We start from the raw sequence: 22609 nt of genomic DNA, 5'->3' as shown, positions 1-22609 counted from the left end.
CTCATACACTTCAACTGGTTGATATTATTGCACAACACACCACTGCTGATCTTTCACTTTACAAGATTCTTGAAGCATGTCTTCTATCAGTTTATTTTTTTAAAAAGTTCATAATGATACAGAGGTTCATGAACGATATATATATATATATATATATATATATATATATTTTTTTTTTTTTTCCTCTGTGCTGGGATGGAACTCATTGCCTCCCAAATGCTCAGCACAGAGTCTACCTCTATTATACACCCACTGAGATTCATGAACTATTTAGACTAAAACTTACAATGGGTATATTACTCATGATAAGAAAAGTACCTTTCCCCCTAGGGAATTCTGAGTTTGTAGCAGCAGTACAACCTAAAGTGCCCTAAAGCTGATGTTGAAAAGAAAACAAAAGCTTTTGCTTAGAAAGCACTTAGGCTTTCTAGAAGTCCTTGCAGGTGTTTTTGCATTTGATTGTCACAACAACCAACTGAAGTAAACCAAGTTCCAGTCCCCAAATCTTTCCCTTATACTAGTTTACCTATAGAGAAGAATCTTTTATATAATGTAATAAAAATTGGATCCAGATCTTGGAAGAAGTTAAATTGCAAAAAAAAAAAAAAAAAAAATGTTGGATTTTTAAACTTGTAAGTTAGTGATAAAACATACTTGTTGGAAGAATAAATAAAAAAAATTAATGAATGAACATGTGGCATGTGAACATTATATAACTGCATAATGTTTTAAGCATCTTCAAGAAGTTATTTTAGAGTCCATACTTTTGATTGATGATAATATGTATTAATTACAATTTGTTCAGAGATTCAACACTTCTCGATTGTTTCATTTTTATTTCTTTTATTTCAGAAACTCTTGAAAAGCATATAGAGCCAAAAGTGAACCAGCCCTCTCTTGCACTCCTGGAACCATGACCAATAATGGAACAGATCTAGCCATTGGCTACCTCTCCTCTTCTGTAGCGGTACTTTTGTTTGGCTCAAACTTTGTGCCACTTAAAAAATATGATACTGGTGATGGTAATTATTTTCTCTTCATTATTAACCTAAAATTATTTTTAAATCTTTTGGGTCTTTTTAAAAAAATTATACCTAAAAAAGTAATGAAAAGTATTAACATAAATCATTTGACAGTATCCATACCTGTTTATCTGAGAGTTAGTATAGGATCACCCTTAAGATTTTATGGTAAAACAGTGGAGCTAGGTACTGTCAGGAAAGCTTTTCAGACAGTATCTGCTATGTTTACATAAGAAGAAAATCACAGTAAATTCTAATAACACTTGTTTTGAAAACACACATTTCCGACATGATTGATGTATTACAGAACAGTGTTGAGCCTAAGAGGAGTTTTGTTCTAACTCATATGCAATTTTGTCTCTGAGAAAACACTAGATGAACAAAGAAAACTGCACCAAGATGAATACAGATGTGTAGTAGTAGACAAAATGCATGCACATGTAGACACACACACACACAAACACACACACACTTTTCAAACCCCTAAGCTTCCTCAGTTCACCCCATGTGTTATGCATCACACTACATGCATCTGAAGGCAAAATCTTTCACCAACTTCACAGTAATTTCATCTTCCAGTGCTACTTCTATAGCTAACTTACAGTCTTTTTCAATTTCGAGTGCTATATTTATTGCAGCATTCATGTATTTAACCAGTTAAAAACAACTGTCATTCTCATTAGGTCTACTCTTTTTTGATACATCGCTGATGAAGTTTTCCAGTGTTCTTTCCCCAAAACCCGTTTTCCCTAAAAGCTCTGTGGTTTGTATTGCATGGTTTTTACATAGTTTTGAAGGCTTTGCAGTGATATTTAGTAATGCACATGTCATCTTAAAACTGCCTGTGATGTTTATTTTAGAGAATGAAAAGTCAGAGTTATTTTTATTTAATACCCTCCATATGGAAGCCAGAAGGAATTGAGGATATTGGAATGAGGAATATCTATTAGGAAGAAACTTTCTGTTAGCATTTATCTCCCTAATTTCTTATGTCTTCATACTGCCTAGACCATAGGATTACAAATCTTTTTCCTCCAGAGTCTTTCTTCTCTTTTTATTTGGACTTGAAACAGGAATGGAAACTACTTTAAAAAAAAAAAAAAGCGGGGGAGGGGGAGGGGGAAGAGTAGAGGACCTGGATTTTAGGTTTCTTGCAATTAGCTTTGTGCTTCTGGGCAAGTCTACTTCTTGAAATTTAATTTTAGTTAATTTAGTGATTAGTTAATTTAGTGATTTAGTTAGTTGTTTGGGCTTTGTAGATTGAACCCAGGGCCTCACACATGGCACATGCTCTACCATTGAGCTATACACACTCCCAGCCCTGGGCAAATCTTCTCAGATCTTTCATTTTTAGTTTCTCACTTGTGAAGTGAAGAATTTATAAAATGAAGTTCCTTTTCATCTGGTGATATTACTTTGTTGTCTTAGAAGCCAATTTTTTCCCTCTCCTCCACTGTGAGAGTAAATAGAAATAGGCAAAAATCATCCTCAAAGTCAAAAGTGACAGGTTGAGTTATAACTGACTTTTTCTTTCAATGTCAACTATTTCTTTATCTTTTTAATTCCTAAATCCTTGATAGTGCAGCAGCTTCAGAGAGGTACAGATACATCTCATATCATCAGGTGATCTTCAGATCATCAGCAAATATCAGCTAAACACATTACAAAGGAGAGCAGTCCTGATCTAGAAGGCTTATTCTCAGATTTGTAATTTCTGGCTTATCACAGGCATTAGACTCTAGATGAGACCAGTTGGGGGCCATAAAAGACTTTATTTTTATCCCAGAGTTGGCACAAATCATTCCTAAAAAGTTTTAAGTCACTGTGTGCTACTCTAAAGTCTTAATGCCATGTTTTGGGTGGATGGCTCTTAATGTCACATCTGAATGGAATTACAGACTTGGTCTGGCCAGCATTCTGTAACTGAGAATTCCTGATTTGTTTGATAGGTGGAAAAAAAAAAAGAAGAATTAAGCCATAATGCACTGTGTATAGGCTTAGCATCAAACAACCTGTGTTTAAATTTCAGATCTACAAACTAGCAGCTATTTGGACAAATTGTTTAATCTGGGATTTATTTTCTCTTTAAGTTAGTGTTAATTACAATGCAGAATACTTGTAAAAATGAAATGTGCAAAGTGCCTATTGCATAGACGTTTAGTAAACTGTGTCCATGCCTACTGTGTTATCTCATCCATATTCCTAAGCAAAAATTCACTCAAATCGTTTTGGAGCATTAAGACCAAGTTCTTTTGTTTCCAGGAATGTTTCTTCAGTGGGTTCTTTGTGCTGCCATTTGGTTGGTTGCTTTGGTGGTCAACCTGATATTACGATGCCCTAAGTTTTGGCCTTTTGCAATGCTTGGGGGCTGCATCTGGGCAACAGGTATTGTATGTTGTAACCTTTTGTATAATGATTTAATAATGATCAAAACACGTCTCAAACTCACAAAGAGAAGAAAGAGCACAAACAGAAATTCTCTATAATACTTAGTCATAGATAATATAAATTAACTATGTAATTTCTTCCTTTTAAATATTCAATACATATTTGTGAACATTTCCTGATTTGTTCCTTTCAATGATTTTTAAGTTCTTGACAGAAAATTATTATTTCAAATATTTCAATCTTTTTAAGCAAATCTCATCTATTATCTTATGTGCTCATAAGCAAGCATCCATCCAAACTACAGATTTTTACAACCTCAGTAGTGTTTATATTCACTCAGCAGATTCCACTGGGAGTCAGTGGGGAAGAGCCAAATTTGGGGATATGTTACAGATTGGGATCATAGCAACTGATAGGATATGGACCACAGAGAAAAGGGAGGAATTGATGATGTAGGGCTTTATTATAGTTGATTAGGAGGATGCTGTTATTGATACATGAAGAAACAGAAAGAAATATTTGGAAGGGAAAATGATGGAGTTAACTTGGAACCTTCTGAATTTGAAAATCCTAACGTTTCATCAATAGAACATCTAGCTGCAAACTTCTTATCAGCATAACACTTCACACTCAAGCAAGTATAGGCTGGAGCTGTCATGCTGGGAGTGTGTGTCTCTGGTTGACAACTGAAATCATGAAATTAGGTGCAGTACCCAATGAAGAATATAGATAATAGCAAGAAGAGCATGTTCCAAGTGAAATCTGCAGGAGGCACTTAATCCAGAAGGCATGATGAGAAAGAACAGCTGGAAAGAACTAGAGAGATACAGGAGAATAACCAGGAATTGAAGGAATCTTGGATATCCAAAAAGGAGATCTTATAAGAAGGAGTCTAGACTGCAGGGCTGAGGCCATGCTAATGAGGGGTTAAGAACTGGTAAAAAGCAATCATGGATTTGGCCCTGAGTGACCCTTAAGAGCACAAGGTAATAAATTGGGAGATTTAGAAGAAAAGTCAATGAAGGTGAATGTGGAAACCTGGAAGACCAGTCCATGAAGGTAGAAGGGTAGATTCTGAGGCTATATTGGAGTCAAGGCTTCTCCAGTGGTTGGCCCCAGATCGATTCAAGGAGAACTATAGTTTTATCATTTACATCTTTTACAAAGAGCCATGAAATAGAAACCCTTGTTAAGGATGAAGAACATCTGTACAGTTAGGCAAGAAGCCAATTCAATGTCTTCATGGGATTTTTCCCTAAGTCTAGTTCTTTGAGCAATCATAATTATAAATTTAATGCTAAAAAGTAGTTATCTTATTTTAAAATGAAGAAATATCCTTTACCAAATTTATATAAACCCCATGCACTTCAGTTGAAGTTGAAATAAACACTAATTTTAAACACTAATTTATAAATTTATTTTATATATTGAAAATAACAAATTTTTTTCTGTGTATTGCATCTACAGGGAACGTTGCTGTGGTCCCAATTATCAAAACCATTGGTTTAGGCCTTGGAATCCTAATCTGGGGATCATTTAATGCTATAACTGGCTGGGCAAGCTCAAGGTAATACAAGTCAACTTTTCAACTAAGATTCCCTTCACCCATACCCAATGTAAGACAAGTGCTAAGGATTGGGCTTGCTGAGAAGAATAGCATATGATTCTTATTCTCACAGAAATAAAAAAAAATGTCACATTTAATTTTTTTTAAGTTCTTAGTAAATTATCTAGATACTTGATCAAGATATAGCAAAAAAAACCCAAAAATATTGAAAGAATTATATCTAGGAAAAAAAGTGGGAGAAGGAAAACTGAATGTTTATTTCCTCTTCCTATCTGAAAATTAACTAAAAATGTTATATGCATCATCCTCATTTTATTTTCATAATTATGCAAGTTAAGTGCTATAAGAGAGCTGATCCTCAAAGAGGTTGAGTCATGCAGGTCACAGACTAGTAAGCCAGGATTCAAACCCAGCTTTCCAATTCTAAACCACATATTCTTCCCTTACAGCAGATCTGCAATCTGTGAACTGGTCTCCTGCTTTTCCATACCCATCCATTTAATATTAACTGTGGCTAGTTTTCTTTTCGGTTTTTTTTTTTTTTTTTTGGCTTTGTTTTGTTTGTTTGTTTGGCTTTTGGTTTTGGGTTTTTTGGTACCAGGGATTGAACCCAGGTGCGCTTAACCCAGCCTCATTTTTGTTGTTGTTGTTTTGTTTTTTGTTTATTTGTTTGTTTTTGAGACAGGGTCTCACTAAGTTGCTGAGGTTGGCTTTGAACTTGTGATCCTCCTGCCTCAGGCTCCAGAGCTGCTAGGATTACAGGCGTGGGCCACAGCTTCTGTCTCTATGGCTGCTTGCAAAGCAAGAGAACCTCAAACCTAGGAAGTCTGAAACTCTAACTCTGGCCCTTGAAGAAAAAGTTTGCAAACCCTAGTTCTAGAATAGTGCTGTCCAACAGAGTAGCCACAACCCACAGTCTATTTTTATTGAATCCACAGGCTATGAGTTAAACATTGAGAAAAGCAACCATTAAATTTCTCAGTTGTACTAGCCACATTTCAAGTGCTCAGTAGTCATGGATGGCTGGTGGCTTCCCTATCATATAGCGTGCATGGACCAGTCTAACTGCCCTTGGTCTACATTAATGTGCACACTCAAGACAAATTTGGGGAAATGAGCAGAATGAAGAATGTTGCTCTCACCTTACAATGTGGGCTCCCCTTGCAGTCAAAAGCATTATTACCACCTCAAACCAGGAAAGCAAACTAATTTACTAACCTCCACTGGGTACTTTCTTTCTTGTTCTTTCCCATTACCACCTGAACTTTTTACAAATAACTACTTTCTGCTTCTTCTTGCCTCCTTATCCCTTGCCTCTATATGGTTCTCAGTAATTCTTCGTGATGATCACCATAGTGTCAAGGCATGAGGGGAAAAAGAAAAAGAATTTAAAGTGATTGCAAAGAATAGAAGTTTTTAAACCAAGTTATTTAAAAATATGTTTCTAACACTATACAAGGGCTTGGGTGTAGCTTAGTGGTAGAGCGCTTGCCTAGCATGCTCAAAGCCCTTGGTTCAATATTCAGCATGCAAAAAAAAAAAGCTAAATAGTATACAAAATTGCAGCCAATTAATTAGTATTCAGTTATTCACTTGAACTATTTGTTTTCTCCTTCTTAAGTTTTAATAGAAAAGGGACACTTACAAGTAGTACTTTTACATATGGTAACCCATTTAATGTTTATAACAAACCTAGAAGTACGATTGTTTCCCCACTTTTAACATGGAAAATTGTCCAAAGTTAGAGTTAGTAAGAATAAGGGCTAGAGTTTGAACCTAGGATCTGGCCCCACATCTATGCCCTTAAACAATATGGTACAACATGTCAACAATATCTAATTTGATATGACTCTCTGAATTTCCAGGTTTGGCTGGTTTGGAATGGATGCAGAAGAAGTACCAAAACCTCTGCTAAATTATATTGGAGCTGGGCTCTCAATAGTAAGGTACATAGCCATTTCTAATGTTTTAGCTATTCTTCTAAACATTTGAACTGCTTTTTAAGGATCCTGATGTGTTTACTTTTTTTGAGCCTACATTTTATAAAATCTTCAGGATTTTTTCCTTCATATTCTTCATTTATAATGACAAACCAGTTTTAGAGTACAAAAATACTAGATCTGGATTCAGGAACACCATCAGTAGCTATCTAAAAATTGGAGACACTGAGAAAGTCACTTAAGTTATTTGAAGCTCAGTTCTATTATCTATAATTTGTATAAAATGAGAATACATAGCTCATAAATTACAACCAAGGTATATTAAAGTATACTGCTAACTCAAACATGCTATATAAATAAATGCTGGCTTCCCGATGCCCTGAAATAGTCATTGATTCTCTCTTCTGTTTATTATATAGTCCTAATTCATTCAAGGAGAATATGTCCCAAAGTCCAAGTGGATGCCTAAAACTGCAGATAGTACCAAACCCTATAATTTAATGCCTTCTCCATCTTAACTCCATCTTAACAGTGTGTGATAAATGCATAACTATGCATTTATCACACACTGTGACAATTCTTTTGCAATTTGAGGTGCAACAGAAAAACTATCATAAATTTCTCTTCCTCACGATCTCTTACCATGGATCTTAGCAACTTCAGCTCACAATGATTTTTCTTTCCTTTCAAAGTTGAGAACTTTTGCCTTTATACTTAAAGGAAGCAACTTACAGTTTCTCTTTGGCATATCTGCTTTGCCCACACCAGTACTTTGTGTTTGGGGGCCACTACTAAGCAAAAAAGGGGCTACTTGAATAAAGCACTGCAATACCATGATAATCAGTTTGATAACCAAGACAACTACTAAGTGACCAATTGGTGAGTAGCATATACAGCATGGATACATTGACAAAGGGATGGGTTATGCCCCAGGCTTGACATGATGATACGGCATGAGATTTTATCATGCTACTCAGAATTATGCACAATTTAAAGGTTATGAATTGTTTGTTTCTGGAAGTTTCCATTTAATATTTTCAGACCAGGGTTGACCACAAGTAAATGAAACTTTGGGAAACAAAACCTCTGATAAAGGGGCCTACAGTACTCACTCTGTTGCTAGTGTCTATTTCTGACTTCTCACTCATTCTTCTTAACCTAACTAGATAATCACTGTCTCTCCTGTGAAAACACATGCTCTTTTGGATGCCTATTTTTGAATATATCTGTGTCTAGTCATACACACTATATGAGTGAGGATAAAAATGAATCTGAATCTCTACATGGTGATGTTTGTTCAATAAAATTCTAACAGGAATTAGGTCACCTTAAATTCAGTCCCCATCCTCTCCAGACTCCATTTATATTCCCTGTCAGTCTTCACAAAATGAATAGCACAGCCTAGAAAGATTTTAGTACAATTTTAGTCTTCAGGGAAAGAACAGTATATTTCCCTTCCACCAGCAATGATGGCTTTTCCCCAGCCACATTTAGGAACAATCTCTTTGTCATTGAAATGTTGCCTTAGAGAGTAGTCCTAGGGCAACTAGAGGAGAAATAATGTAGATTATTCTAAAGTTGTATATTCTGGCCACTTTTTGGTTAGAGGCTATTTTATATATTTTGTACGACTTACAATATTCTACATTTGAATAGCTCTCTCCAAAGCAATTTCTTTGCACCCTAAAGTTGTAATGTAGCATGCCTTAGTTTTAACTTAATGGTAATCTAAGCCTAGTTTACCCAGTCTATTAAGGATTGTTCTCTCAATGTTTCTTTTTCCTGTAGAAAGAGTGCATTTTCTAAGATTACAAATTAATTATTTATGTTTTACCACTCTTCCTGTGTGACCTTGGCCAAATCATTTCATTTCTCCAAGTCTTGGTTTCTTCATCAATAATAATAATAATAATAAAACCAATCTTATGAGACATTTTGAGGATTAAATGAAATAAAATATGCTAAATGCTTTGAAAATATTAGGTACCATAGTTAATGCTCATTTATGTTAGGCAGTTTTCATTTTGATCACTATTTTTTTAATAATTGTGCTAGCTTTCTGTTACTTAAACAGATAATACTTGAGATTATCAGCTTGGAAAGAGAAAGTTTATTTTGGCCCATGAATTTGGAGGTTTCAGTCCATGGTTAATTTGCCCTGTTGCTTTGGGGTTTGTGGTGAAGCAAAGTAACTTGGTGGGGAGCAAAGGTGCTCACCTCATGGCCCAAGAGAGAAAAGAAGGGACCAGTTCCCAAAGTCTCCTTCCAGGGAAGCCTCCAATGAGCTAACTTCCTCCACCACCTCCCCTACCACAGGCTAGGGACCAAGCCTATAACACATGGGCTATCCTAACTATAGCCTGGCACGATGGTGCATGGCTGTAATCCCAGCAACTCAAGAGACTGAGGCAGGAGAATCACAAGTTCTAGACGAGTCTCAGCAACTTAGTAAGACCCTGTCTCAAATTTTAAAAAAATTAAAAATAAAAAGTTTAGTGATAAAGCACCCCAGGTTTAATCCCCGGTACTGCAGAGGGGGAAAAAAAAGCCTAATTGTAGCATTACTCTGATCAAATTTATGTTAAACTAGACAATGTACTTGAGAACTCTTGCAGCTTGGCTCAGATCTGAATCCATGCAATGATCTCTTCCTGTGGGGTCTCTAGGACCCCAACTATGTTTCTCTTCAGGGAGGAATTTTAAGAATCTGTCATTTCATTACTTTAACTCATTTAAATCAGTTTTTTTTCTGAAGAACATTCATTGGGTAAACTTGGAGCTTCATGATGTGTGTAAAGAAACTTGGAATATGGTTTAGGGAGGGTGTTGCTTTTCTATTTAAAATTAAAACAACTGTTTGGATCCTCTGTACAATTCAATCTTTAAAAGATTGTATAGATAATTTCTAGCTTTACATTTTCCCTCTGTGACAACCTGTATAACCAAATACCACACTAGGTATTTTATTTATTTATTTATTTATTATGGTGCAAAGGATTAAATCCAGAGGCACTTAACCACAGAGCCATATCCCCTTTTTTTGTATTTTATTTAGAGATGGAGGCTCACTGAGTTGTTTAGGGCCTTGCTAAGTTGCTAAGGCTGGATTTGAACTTGAAATCCTCCTGCCTCAGTCTCCAGAGCCACTAGAATCATAGGCATGCACCACTGCATCCAGCCACACTAGGAATTTTAAATAACAGAGGATTTAATAGAAGGTATGGTATTGTTGACCCCATGGAGCAAAACAGGGAAGGAGAGCACAGCCCAACAGGCATTGCTGGATCAATTGCCTCTGCCTTGAGCTAGCTTGCTGGAAACCAATGGAGCTGCCACAAAAGCACAATGACTTTGTGCATCTTTTAATTCTAGCCACATGCCTCCCATCAGCATGTTGAACTATGAGATCCTGAAAGAAGCAAGATCCATTATTATCCATGTACAACAACCCTTTCACATCATCATCATCAGACTTTTCTAAAACATGTTTTAAACATAATAGATGATTAATAAATGCTTATTGAATACAGTTTAATACTAAGTCAGGCATTTGCTATAAAAATACCAGATGTGGGTAGAGAGTGCATTATGATAGGCACATGAAAGGAGAAAACAAAAGGAGAGATGTCAGATAGAAAGGTAGTTCTAAAGAAATGGCAGGACGACTGCAGTGGCAATTTGGAAGTTATGTTCATATCATAGGTACTTAAAGATTTAAAGTGTGTTTTTTTGCTTAAAAGGCAGCTTAATGCGGACACATGTTATGATAAATATCACTAAATATGTTTTCTTTACAGCGCCTTCATATTCTTATTCATCAAAAGTGAAATATCAAATGGCACATATTCCATGGACACCACCCCACTAATGACAGAGCAGGTGAGTCTCAGTAGAGACAACTGATTTGAAACATGAAATCAAAATAGAAGGAAAACAGCAAATTTGAAATACAGATGAGGAGGTAGAGTTTTCTTTTCACTCATGGTTGCATGAAAGAGCTTACTTATTGTGACTAGGTCTGTGCAGCAGGCAATCAATATTTGCACAATAAAGCTCCTCAGTAAGCACAGAGGTTTATTTATTTTATGAATGTTATATGCCTACTAGGAGATGTATGTATGCATCCCCATATTTTAGGTTGATTTATGAACTTGTACAATAAGGAAGCCCTAAATTCTGCAGAGGAATGTAAATAAAACTTTAAAAAGCAGTAGGGTAGATTTAATGCAATTCCTATTAAAATTACAATGATGTTTCTAGTAGAAATAGAAAAAGCAACATGAAATTCAGTTGGAAAAAATAAGAGGTACAGAATAGCCAAAGCAATCCCTGGCAAGAAAAGTGACACAGAGGCATCACAATACCAGACCTTAAATTATACTACAGAACTATAGTTACAAAAACAGCATGGTATTGGCACCAAAACAGACATGAAGACCAATTTTACAAAATAGAAGACACAGAGACAAACCTTACATAAATACAATTATCTCATACTAAACAAAGGTGCCAAAAATATACATTGGATAAAAGGTAGCCTCTTCAACAAATGGTGCTGGGAAAACTTGGAATCCATATATAGCAGAATGAAATTGAACCCTCAACTCTTACCCTACACAAAATTCAACCCAAAGTGGATCAAGGAACTATGCATTAGACCAGAGACCCCGCGCCTGCTAGAAGAAAAAGTATGCCCAAATCTATCATATTGGCTTAGGAACTAAATTCCTCAAAAAGACTCCTAAAGCAAAAGAAGTAAAATCAAGAATCAATAAGTGGATGGATTAAAACTAAAAAGCTCCAGGGCAAAGGAAATAATTGAGTGTGAAGGGAGACCCTACAGAATGGGAGAAAATCTTTTCCACCTGCACCTCAGCTATAGCATTAATTTCCAGTATATACAAAGAACTCAAAAAACTTAACACCAATATGATGATTATTAATAATAATAACCCAGTCAATAAATGGGCAAAGAAATCAAATAGGCACTTCACAGAAGACAAAACATGAATGGTCAAAAAATATATGAAAAAATGTTCAAGCTGGGCACAGTGGCACCCATCTGTAATCCCAGCAGCTAGGAAGGCTGAGACAGGAGGATCACGAGTTCAAAGCACGCCTCAGTAAAAGTGAAATCAAGATAGGAAGAAAACATAAAGCAACTCAGTAAGACCCTGTCTCTAAATAAAATACAAAATAGGGATAAGGATGTAGCTTGGAAGTGCCCCTGAGTTCAATCCCCAGTACCAAAAAAAAAAAAAAAATCTTCAACACTCTAGCAATTAGAGAAATACAAATTAAAACTACACTGAATTTCCATCTCATTCCAGTCAGAATGGTAATCATAAAGAATATAAGTAACAATAAATGTTGGTGAAGATGTGGGGAAAAATGTACATTCATACATTGCTGGTGGGACTGCAAACTGGTGAAATCCCTACGGAAAGCAGTATGGAGATTCCTCAGGAAATTTGGAATGGAACCACCATTAGTCCAGTTATTCCACTCCTTGGCATATACCACAAAGACTTAAAATCAGCATACTTTAGTGATGTGGCCACATTAATATTTAAAGGAGCGAAATTCACAATAGCCAAGCTACGGAACCAATTTAGATAAAGAAAATGTGGTATATATACACAATGGAATATTACTCAGTCTCCAAGAAGAATGAAATTATGGCATTTTCCAGTAAATGGATAGAACTGGCTACTATCATGCTAAGTGAAATAAGCCCATCCCCAAAAACCAAAGGCCAAATGTTCTCTCTAATATGTGGATGCTAACACACAATAAGCAAGGGGTGGGAGGGAAGAATAGAAGTTCAATAGAGTAGACAAAGGGGAATGAAGGGAAGGGGAATAGGAAAAAAGGTAGAATGAATCAGGCATAACTTTCCTCTGTTCATATATGAATACATGACCAGCGTAACTCCACATCTTGTACAACCGTAAGAATGGCTCGTTATACTCCACATATGTATGATATGTTAAAATACACTCTACTGTCAGGTATATCTAAAAAGAACACATTAAAAAAGAGGAAAAGAAAAGCAGCAGGGTGGAGGTCTTGAAGAAGGAATAGAGCAGAGGAAACCAATGAACAAGTCAACGGTATCATGTGAAAGGAGAAATGACACTTAATTATTCTTCCCATTTCTCTTCTATTATCCTGTTCTACATAAAGGCAGAAACAAAATATATAAGGAGCCACTCTTCTGAAATTGACAAATCTAAATTAGTCTGGAAGAGCAAATCTGAGTCAAACAGGAACATCCTTTTTAAGAGACCTGATGTGTACGTGTCACTGGCTATATATTAAAGAAGTTATTTTAGGGCCAAGCCCTGCCATGAACCTGGAAACTAATCTCCTGTGTCTCAAGGATTTCCTGCCATTGGTCCAGAGTCCAGTGCCCCACACTTTCCCTGAAAGATGCTGCTTCTATTCCTTACTTCAAAATAAATCTTTTCTTCTCTCCTTAATCTCCTGTTAAACATTTATCAACTAAAATGACTGGTATGGCACTAAAGTTGACTAATAATTTGCTTAAGCATAAGAGAGAAGAGGTTTATTAATCTGTAGGTATCTGTAATCAGAGATGTGTTTCAGGGGAATGGACGACTTAATATGGGAGGTTCCTAGTGTTCGTTGCCCATTTTAAGGACCCTGATAACCAACTAACCAACCAACCAACCTTCAAACAGAGGAATAAAGTAGTACAGTAATAGAAATAGAAGTTGCTAAAGATACATAGAAGGCTAAGGAGATTTTCCTAGACAAGGAGGAAGGATCCGAACAAGCTAAGTCTAAAGACACAGAATGAGCAGAATGGCTTAGTATGCAGCCATGAGTTCTGAGCCCTTTCAGTCAGAAAGCAAAACTTTGTTAGCTCATGACAAAGAATTCAAACCTAGTTTCTTATCTCATACAAAAGTGTAGATACAGCATCAAGGACACTTTGAGTTTAAGAAAGACAAAAAATTACAGTCAATAGTAGAAGTATTATTATGAATTTGCTCATAATTTTTCCTGTTTAGAATACGAGACTAATTTTGAAACATTCCTTGAAATATTTTATTAACTGATTCAGTTCCTAAAATTGAAGTAAACAAACTTACTGAGTTTAGGCATTCCATATTAGGAGCCTAAGTTTTTCTTGGCTCCTATTTCTTTACAGGTTGTTGAAATATACAAATGAACCACAAGAGTTAATGACCTTTGTCAGTTTCAATAGCTATATCAAAATAGCCACACATTATCCTGTGAAAAATGTCAGTGGAGAACTTGCCAACTGCCAAACCATTCTGAATGAAAGAGGGGACAGAATCAGAAAGAAATGAACTCAAGCTATCAAAATGTGTGGATAGCATGTTCATATTTTAAGGTATGTTTGAGAGAGGAAAGGAAATCACTGGAAATCTTTTTGTCACCAGAGCAATTATGACTTGAATGTTCTTTTGTTTTGGTTTCTGCCAATGTTTTCAATAGGCGATCAACACAACTCAAGATCCCTGTCCTGATTATTCCTGGGTGGATAAACTTCCTACAGTATACCACCGCATAGTGTAAGGAGAGGTTACTTCTTTATTATTCTGTCTCATATCTGGTTAAAGCAGGGTAGCCAGAGTGAAGAGAGATTCCTCTGAGTTCAAGGAGGAGATAACACAAGCTTTGACTTCTAGTCCCTTGGAGTGAGGTTTTCTTTGTCCCCTGCTGGATCTTAAGTACAGAGGCCCATGAGCTCAGCTGCTTTGGGGATCATTGCCATTGCAGGTGACAAAGTCCACATGATAAGCAGGTGACAAAGTCCACCTCATGTTTCAAGACTATGCACTAAAAGTTAAAACAGGATAGTGTAATGGCCTTTGTATCAATTGTATTCTCAGTAATGATGATCAAGTTAGGGCAATACACTTCTCTAGTACAGCAGTCCCCAGGATGCCCACCCCACACTCAGGTGTTAGACAGTTTCAAAATACCAAGATACTATTGTCAAATATAGTGTAATATTTTGTGTCTATGTGAGTCCTACCCTCACTGTGTCGATTACAAGGACTCAGAGAATTAGGTTCCACATAAAACTGTTTTATTTTATGGTGTAAGGTTTTATGAGATTTATTTTTGCTTGTTTTTTTCTTAATTTTTGGACTGACAAAAACATATGAAAATATGTAACAATATACAGCTTGCGTTTTATAATTCATAGCTGCTTCGAACTTTGTGTGGTGACACCTTTTGTTTTTTTTTTTTTGGCCTCAAGAATATAAAGCCTCTGGGGACACTGGCTTCTGCATATAATTCCAGTGGCTTGAAAAGGCTGAGGCAGGAGGATCACAAGTTCAAAGCCAGCCTCAGCAATGTAGCAAGGCCCTAAGCAAATCAGCAAAAGCCTTCTCAAAATAAAAAATAAAATGTGGCTTAGTAGTTTGGTGCCCCTGGGTTCAATCCCTTTTACCAAAAGAAAAAAACTATATATGTATGTACATATATATTTGTTTATATATGTATATATAAATAGATGTGTGTGTGTGTGTGTGTGTGTGAGAGAGAGATGCTGGGCATCAAACTCAGGGCCTTGTTCATGCTAGGCAAGCACTCTATCACCAAGCTCTATCCCCAGTCTAAAGCTTTGCTTTTAATTATATATATACTATCTTCATAGTGGAAATAAGCAGAGAAATAAACAGTTAAAAAATTAAATGAATAAAAGAATGAACAAATAAGCAAGCTGTAAAAGAAATAAATGTGTTGCTATTTTTGCCACAGTATGAAATCTTCAAATAAAACATTTTTTCAAATATTTTCAAATGTTTGTTTTTTTGTTTTTATTTTTGTTTTTCATGAATCATCTTCCCCCACTTAAGGGGATATTTGTTAAAGAAATAAGATTTTTAATTGCCTTATAACTAAGCAGGCCTGGTTTATGTCTTGTTTGTTTTGGGGACATGAAAAACCATTTCTCCATGAAAACCATTTCTCACATGGCCCAGGGATTTCCAGTGTGAGAAAAAAATCCTTAATGATTTTTTTGTTTTGGTTTGTTTTTTTCCTCTACCTTAAGGAGATCAATTATATTGATTCCTTAATTAAGAAGTATTAAAATTGAATAAGAATTTGATTTTAGGCTTAGGAGGGAATCATTTTTGCCTAAATTTCCTGTTTCATGTTATTACAGCTTATATTAAGTTAAAGGGATTATTGCAAAATAATAATCACCTCTCCCCCAAAATCACTGGCAATCTCTGCTTTGTGGAAACAAGGCCCAAGTCTGAGAAATCAGCATGACTCCAGTGCTTAATATGAAACATTTTTCTCCTTATAAAAAGGGAATATTTTACCTGAAATATCCAGATTATTGGATTAAGTCAGCACTTCCCCTTGACCATGCCATAGTCAAAGAATGCATAAACAAGTCTGTGGGTCTCAAAAGTTGTTTTCAACAAAAATGTACTTAGTACTTTGTCTATCATAGTTCTGTTCTGGATATTATACCGTGTTTTTAAAAGATGCATCAGGCATAGTGTCTTTCCATAAATGGCTCATAATTTAATTGAAGAGTCAATTTTATTTATGTAGACTGTACAATACAATGGAAGCAATATTCCCATCTTATGGTGTGTGATGACAGCTTATAGCAGTAATCCACTCTGACTTTGGCAATTCATGTACTTCCAAAATTAGACAACAGACTGTGCCTGTCCTGGTTCTCATGCCACTTAATACTGCAGGGTACTCCTTTGACTTCTGCCAATCACAGAGCTTGAGCTAGATGAGTGATTTCTGCTAAAGACCTGTGATCTGCATTTTGAAGCTTGCTTTACTTATGATTCCATTTGTGTGTTTGTCAGCAATATTGCTCTGGGCCGAGATTCATGGTGAATTATCTTTGTTTCCAAAGGGGCTGCAGTCTTGCAGTGATATCTGGAATACTCTATGGGTCTACATTTGTGCCAATCATTTATATTAAGGACCACAGCAAAAGAAATGATAGCATATATGCAGGGGCAAGCCAGTATGGTGAGAATAAAATGTTATTTTACTTTATAAGCAAATTCATTAATACCTACTTGTGTTAAGAATATGAAAAGCAATGTGATATAGTATATGTTGGTATGTATATTTGATCTTACTTTTTCACTTGTTTTTTTAACATTTTTTAGTTGTAGTTGGACACAATACCTTTATTTCATATATTTATTTTTATGTGGTGCTGAGAATCGAACCCGGTGCCTCACATGTGCCAAGCAAGCACTCGACCTCTGAGCCACAACCCAGCCCCTTACTTTTTCACTTGTGAATGGTGATTTAGAAAAGTCCTGAAGACTAAAAGTAATAAAGGACTGAGAGTATTTTCATGTGATCTTTAACATACAAATAGAATCAGCTGTAGTCAGGCTTCATTTCAACTACTGGGATCTTAGCACATCATTTTTGGCTTTCCAGCAAGATTTGGTGATATTTTCCATTTAGATGATCGCTGGGAAAATATGTATTCTTTTGCTTTTTTTAGAAAAGGCTAAAGTGTGGTACATAATACTTTTAAATCAAGTAAAGGTCAAAGTACAGTCTATTGAGTCAGAAGATATTATTTTTTCAAGCACAGGGTGGTACATTGAAAGGCTCAACATAATGCTTCCTGATAATATCTCACTATTTAATGGTAAAATTAATCTCTCAGAGATTAAACTCAACACTGTATGCGATAGCCTTGAACAGGGTCAGGAGGAGAGGAAAGAGGATCTACTCTGGGGTTCTGTAATCATACTGAAACATGCCTTACGCCTATGAAATGATAAGGGAATTAAAACACGAGTGAAATAAAATTCTAGATCATATGGTACAGAAAATTAACATGACCTGTGTTCAGATAAGGGAAAAGTTTGGAGAGCACAAGTCATGAGGGAAAGGTTAATGAAGAAGCAGACATTTAACTTGACTTGAACAGAGCACACAGACTTTGGGTAGATGCCACCATTTCCTTCTTCCTTTTTATATTTAGCCTCATATACAGTACTCAGCCATTTTATTGACTTCTGTCTTTCTTGCTAAGGTATCATACAAATACTTTTTCATATTTGTATTCTTTTCATTTTTAAAGGATGAAAACTAATAAAAATAGGATAACATAGGATAAATTAAAAGGGAAAAGCAAGAGGGAGGAAATAAATGGAACCAGGAATAAGTCTAAAAACTTTCTACTACACTTGCAAGAAATGAGCATAAATTTGGCTCTCCGATTTCTTGTAGCCATGAGGGAAATTAGATCAGTCCTAGGATTCAGTGAACACAATATAAAAAGAACAAATTGTTCAGGAGTAAAGTTGTTCTTGGTACTGGGACATAATAAACAATGCCTCAACAATGTCTTTACACAAATAGAACAATGGGTTCTTAGAGATCTTCCTTACCACAATTCTGCATGTAATCTGATGGGAACACACTTTATTCCACTTTATTAAAAATAATTCTAAGGGGCATTATTTTTATTTTATTTATTTAACAAACACATATGTATCATCCGTTGTAAGATCTTTGCAAATACTCTGTTAGCCCTCATAGCAATTGATACCATTGTTGTCCTCATTTTACCACTGATAAAATTAAGTCAGAGAGACATCAGGTGATTTGCCCAAGTCTCACATTAAGTGCAGAAAGAGGTAGTCAGTACTTTTAATTGCTATTTTATGTTGTCTTTTGTGGAGGTCTATTTACAGAAGTATCATTCTTGTATGACCCAGAAGTATAATTTAAGATTAAGAAGAATTAGACAAACTCTCTGTCCTTCAGCATTCATCCACAAGAAAGCCCACTCATCTTTGTCAAAATTTTAGGTGACAGAAACATTGAATCCAAAGTGACTTTGCCAGCCAAAAACCTGTAGTGCATCCATCTGTGTGGCCAGAGTGCCATCTGCTTAACCTGTCAGTAGAATTAGGGTTTCTCAGAGATCAGCACCATCAGGTGTTATTACTCCTTTCCTTTGTGCAACTCCATTTATAGTAAACAATTCAATAAAACTCTCTTTGAAACAACTTCTGGCATATCTTTCTGTATTGTTGTCATCCACAGTGGAGCTGCTGATCTCAAGATTGATTAATAGACCATATAAAATTTGCACCTCCCAGATGGTTTTATCCATACCTCCTCTTCAGTTGAGGTGAAGATTTGCTACAATTGCCAGTCATTAGTAAAATGAGGTCTGAATACCTACCTTTAAAAAGGAAGCATTGGGCTGGGGCTATACCTCAGTAGCAGAGCGCTTGCCTACATGTGTGAGGCACTGGGTTCAATCCCTAGCACCACATATAAATGAACAAATAAAATAAAGGTATTCTGTCCACTAACAACTACAAAAAAAAATTTTAAAGAAATATGTTAACATCATGGTCACGTTATGTTCATTGTTGTCTTATTTAGCTTTCCAAGATAATAATTTTTAAAAATTTGATGTTTAGATTTGATTATAGTAACTAATTTACTACTTAATATTTCTATTTATGAATATGTTTCTTAATATTCTATACAAACACATGTAAAATCTGAGGATGATCAAATGTAATTAATGGTTCCTTTACTTTTAAGGTTAATTTTGGTGAGTTTGTTTTATTTGCAGGCTAAGTGTACTTGGGGTGATTAAAATGATGTGTAAGATTTTATGATGTGTATTTTCAGATTTAGACTATGTTTTTGCACACTTCAGTGGCATCTTTCTTACGAGTACAGTCTACTTTCTGGCCTACTGTGTAGCCATGAAAAATAGTCCCAAACTATATCCTGAGGCAGTCTTGCCAGGTAAGAATATCAACTATGGAAAATCTCATTACTCTGTGAAACTATCATCCTCTATTCATTTAGCTTGAATGATTGTTAGAGTACAAAAAATGTGTATTTAAAATACATATGCATTCATTCTTAAACCATTAGGCACTGATAGTTAAAATAATAATTTCTCACTTAAGAGTTTATTATAATTCAATTGGAGATATAGGACCACAAGTAAAAATTTTAATAAAATATTTTTAATAAATTAGAGGTTTATTTTGAAATCCTGATTCATTTTTGCTGAAGTGTATCAACTTCTAGAAAATGGTAGAATATTTACTGACTACCCAAAGTATTGTGAGAATTCAGCCAATACTTTCAGTTAAATGCTATGAATTTTTCCCCTTAGTTCTAGCATCATTCTGAATTTCACCTCTTCTTTATGTTTATAGTTCAGAGTAAATGGTTTTGCAGGAAATGTTAAGATCCAGTACTTCCCTGGGCCTCTCTCTACTACCCAATTTCTACCTGAACTCCACTTTGGGTACTTTATTTATTGTCAACAAAGAGAAAGCAGTCAAGAGCAGAGAAATAATTTGGTTTCTAAATTGACCCATAAAACACAGTTCAAGAACCCATATTGGTCAACAATGTTGATAGGAATGCATTGTCTGTGCACTTTGATGCTCCTGTGGTGTTGGAAGAGTGAATTTTTCAGGAGCAGAGCACAGCTTTCAAATGAGGGTTGTCTGTGTGTGTTTCAGGGTTCCTGTCAGGAGTGCTTTGGGCCATAGCTACCTGCTGCTGGTTCATCGCTAATCATTCTCTAAGTGCTGTGGTCAGTTTTCCAATAATCACTTCTGTAAGTACAAAAATTGTTTGTCCAAATTTTTGTGTTTCAAATCAAATCTATTTTTTCTGAGCACTCTTAGGAAATCATTAAAGCCTGTCATAGAATTTGATCTCTTTAGGAATAAACTATCCAGGTACAGAATCTGTTTATCTACAACAAGCTCTCTCTAATCTTCATGTCCTTGATTGTTAAGGAACATTAATAATCTCATTTTAACAGGTTTGCTAACTAATGTTTAATCTTTAATATCCTTGCTATTTTTGTTTGATCATTTTGCCTATTATCTTAGATAAATCATAATTTGCTATTTATAATATCAATCTTAGTAAAACAGATTATAGCAAATGGTTGTATGTATGTTATCCCACTTAAATCTCCTGATGTCCCTGAAACTGAAAGTATCAGACACTTCTTGATATGGTGTTACACTATTATGAAGGACAAATTTCAGAAAATACTAAGGCAAAGTATTAGCCCTGAATGATGCCATTTATCATAGCATACTTAAGACAATTTGCTTCATCTGATTTTCTAGGTGTCATTTATGTAAAATATAATTTGATATAAAAAATGTTTCCTTAGGCATAATCAGGATAAGTATTAATAGAATGATCCTCATTTTAAAGATGAGAAAACTGAGGCAATAACTAAGAGCATTATCCAAGTCATATGACTAGTGGAAATCTGAACATATCTAAGTACAGAGTTTCAGGTATACAGTGCTACTTTCTGCTGGCAGTGTGGAATCCAGTCCAGATCCATTATGGTACTAGGACTGTTAGATCCACAGGAATGCATTAATGTGTCCTCTAGACATCTTGGATTGCTTGCCAGTTATCTTCCTGCCTTCTCTGCTTACTAAGTCATCATGGCAAACAATTTGCAAAAATGTTTTAGTAGCACACCTGTGAAAACCTGTAAAAATGAATATTTTTTAAACATTGAAACAGGATGTGGGGCAGAGGAGGGACTAGATCTTCATTTTCTATTGTTCCTAGCTTCCTCCTTGTTCCACCTTTCCAACTCTATTCAAGGACAGCCTTATTTGCATGCAGAAAAGGCTCAGTTCCTACCCTTAAGGAGTTTATATTCTTTGGTTTTGTTGTTTGGTTGATTTTAGTTTTGTTTTTTGTTGTTGTTGTTGTTCTGTTTTGTTTTGGTAAAGCTGGATTTTTAAAAACTTTTTTAAAATAGTATTTCAAAAATACACCAACACACAGCTTCAACAGTTATGAATACAGTCAGTATTACTTAGTCAAGAATATACTTTTAAAATCCCAGCATCTCAGGTACAGGCATTTCCATGCATCCATTTCTGTATCCAGGCTTCCTGTGGGGATTAGATTGTAAGTTTCTTGATAGAGGCATCTCTTTTTAGCAAGTAATATTCAATTAAAAAGGAAGGAGGGAGGGAGGGAGGAAGGAGGAAGGAAGGAAGGAAACACATCTAGCAAGGACAAGGACTTGTGCTCTAAATCTTGTTTGATAAAAACTGCATCACTTTATCCAGAAGGTCCAACTTCTTAAAATAGAATCAAACATACCTTGTTCTCAAAGGCTGATTGAGATCTAATTTGTATTAATTTCCAAAAGGAAAAGATACAACGCCAATTTTCAAAATAGTCATATGTTCAATTAAGATGCTCTCAGTAGAAAATACAACGTGTTGCCCTTTGCCAGAAGCAGAGTGTATACTGACTTTGATCTATACTTGCCTGCTTTCAACAAAGCACACTACTCCTTACAGGAATGCTCAAGCCATGTCTGAACTTATATTTAGAAAATCATCAGACAGAAAGCTTCAAAGGACAGTGACACCTGTGGTATTGTCTTCTACCATATTCTCTGAAGGGAAATGAATTTGGGGAGCAAAGGGGATACAAATTATTGAGCAACTGGCATAGCAATAATGTTTTATCTCTTCTACTGTTTCCTCCATCCTGTCTCTAGTCAGCGTGAAGTTGCCTGAAAGACCCATATGCTTCTCATTTGGTTTGGATTTGGAGGCTCAGAATTTTGCATCACTGATAAAAGACAGTCCCTTTGACCTATTTCTCTAGCCCTTTTGATGTTGACT

At 35.6% G+C, this 22609-nt stretch overlaps 1 protein-coding gene across 1 annotated transcript in view; it reads left to right on the top strand.

Annotated features, from left to right (window-relative positions):
• Positions 1-22609, top strand: part of Tmem144 (transmembrane protein 144) — a 33965-nt gene that overhangs the window by 2070 nt on the left and 9286 nt on the right. Inside the window, exons 2-10 of the mRNA XM_046459242.2 lie at positions 853-1022; positions 3285-3407; positions 4878-4977; positions 6843-6923; positions 10715-10796; positions 14406-14482; positions 16816-16934; positions 19590-19709; positions 20444-20541. Of these exons, the coding sequence (XP_046315198.1) occupies positions 914-1022; positions 3285-3407; positions 4878-4977; positions 6843-6923; positions 10715-10796; positions 14406-14482; positions 16816-16934; positions 19590-19709; positions 20444-20541 (909 nt within the window). The 5' untranslated portion in view covers positions 853-913. The remainder of the gene's footprint in view (positions 1-852; positions 1023-3284; positions 3408-4877; positions 4978-6842; positions 6924-10714; positions 10797-14405; positions 14483-16815; positions 16935-19589; positions 19710-20443; positions 20542-22609) is intronic.

The sequence above is a fragment of the Marmota monax genome, unplaced genomic scaffold, assembly GCF_021218885.2.
Source record: "Marmota monax isolate L192 unplaced genomic scaffold, Marmota_monax_Labrador192_F-V1.1 WCK01_AAM20220418_F8-fsc00002, whole genome shotgun sequence".
NCBI classification, from domain to species: Eukaryota; Metazoa; Chordata; class Mammalia; order Rodentia; family Sciuridae; genus Marmota; species Marmota monax.
This window is presented reverse-complemented; position numbering and strand designations above follow the sequence as displayed.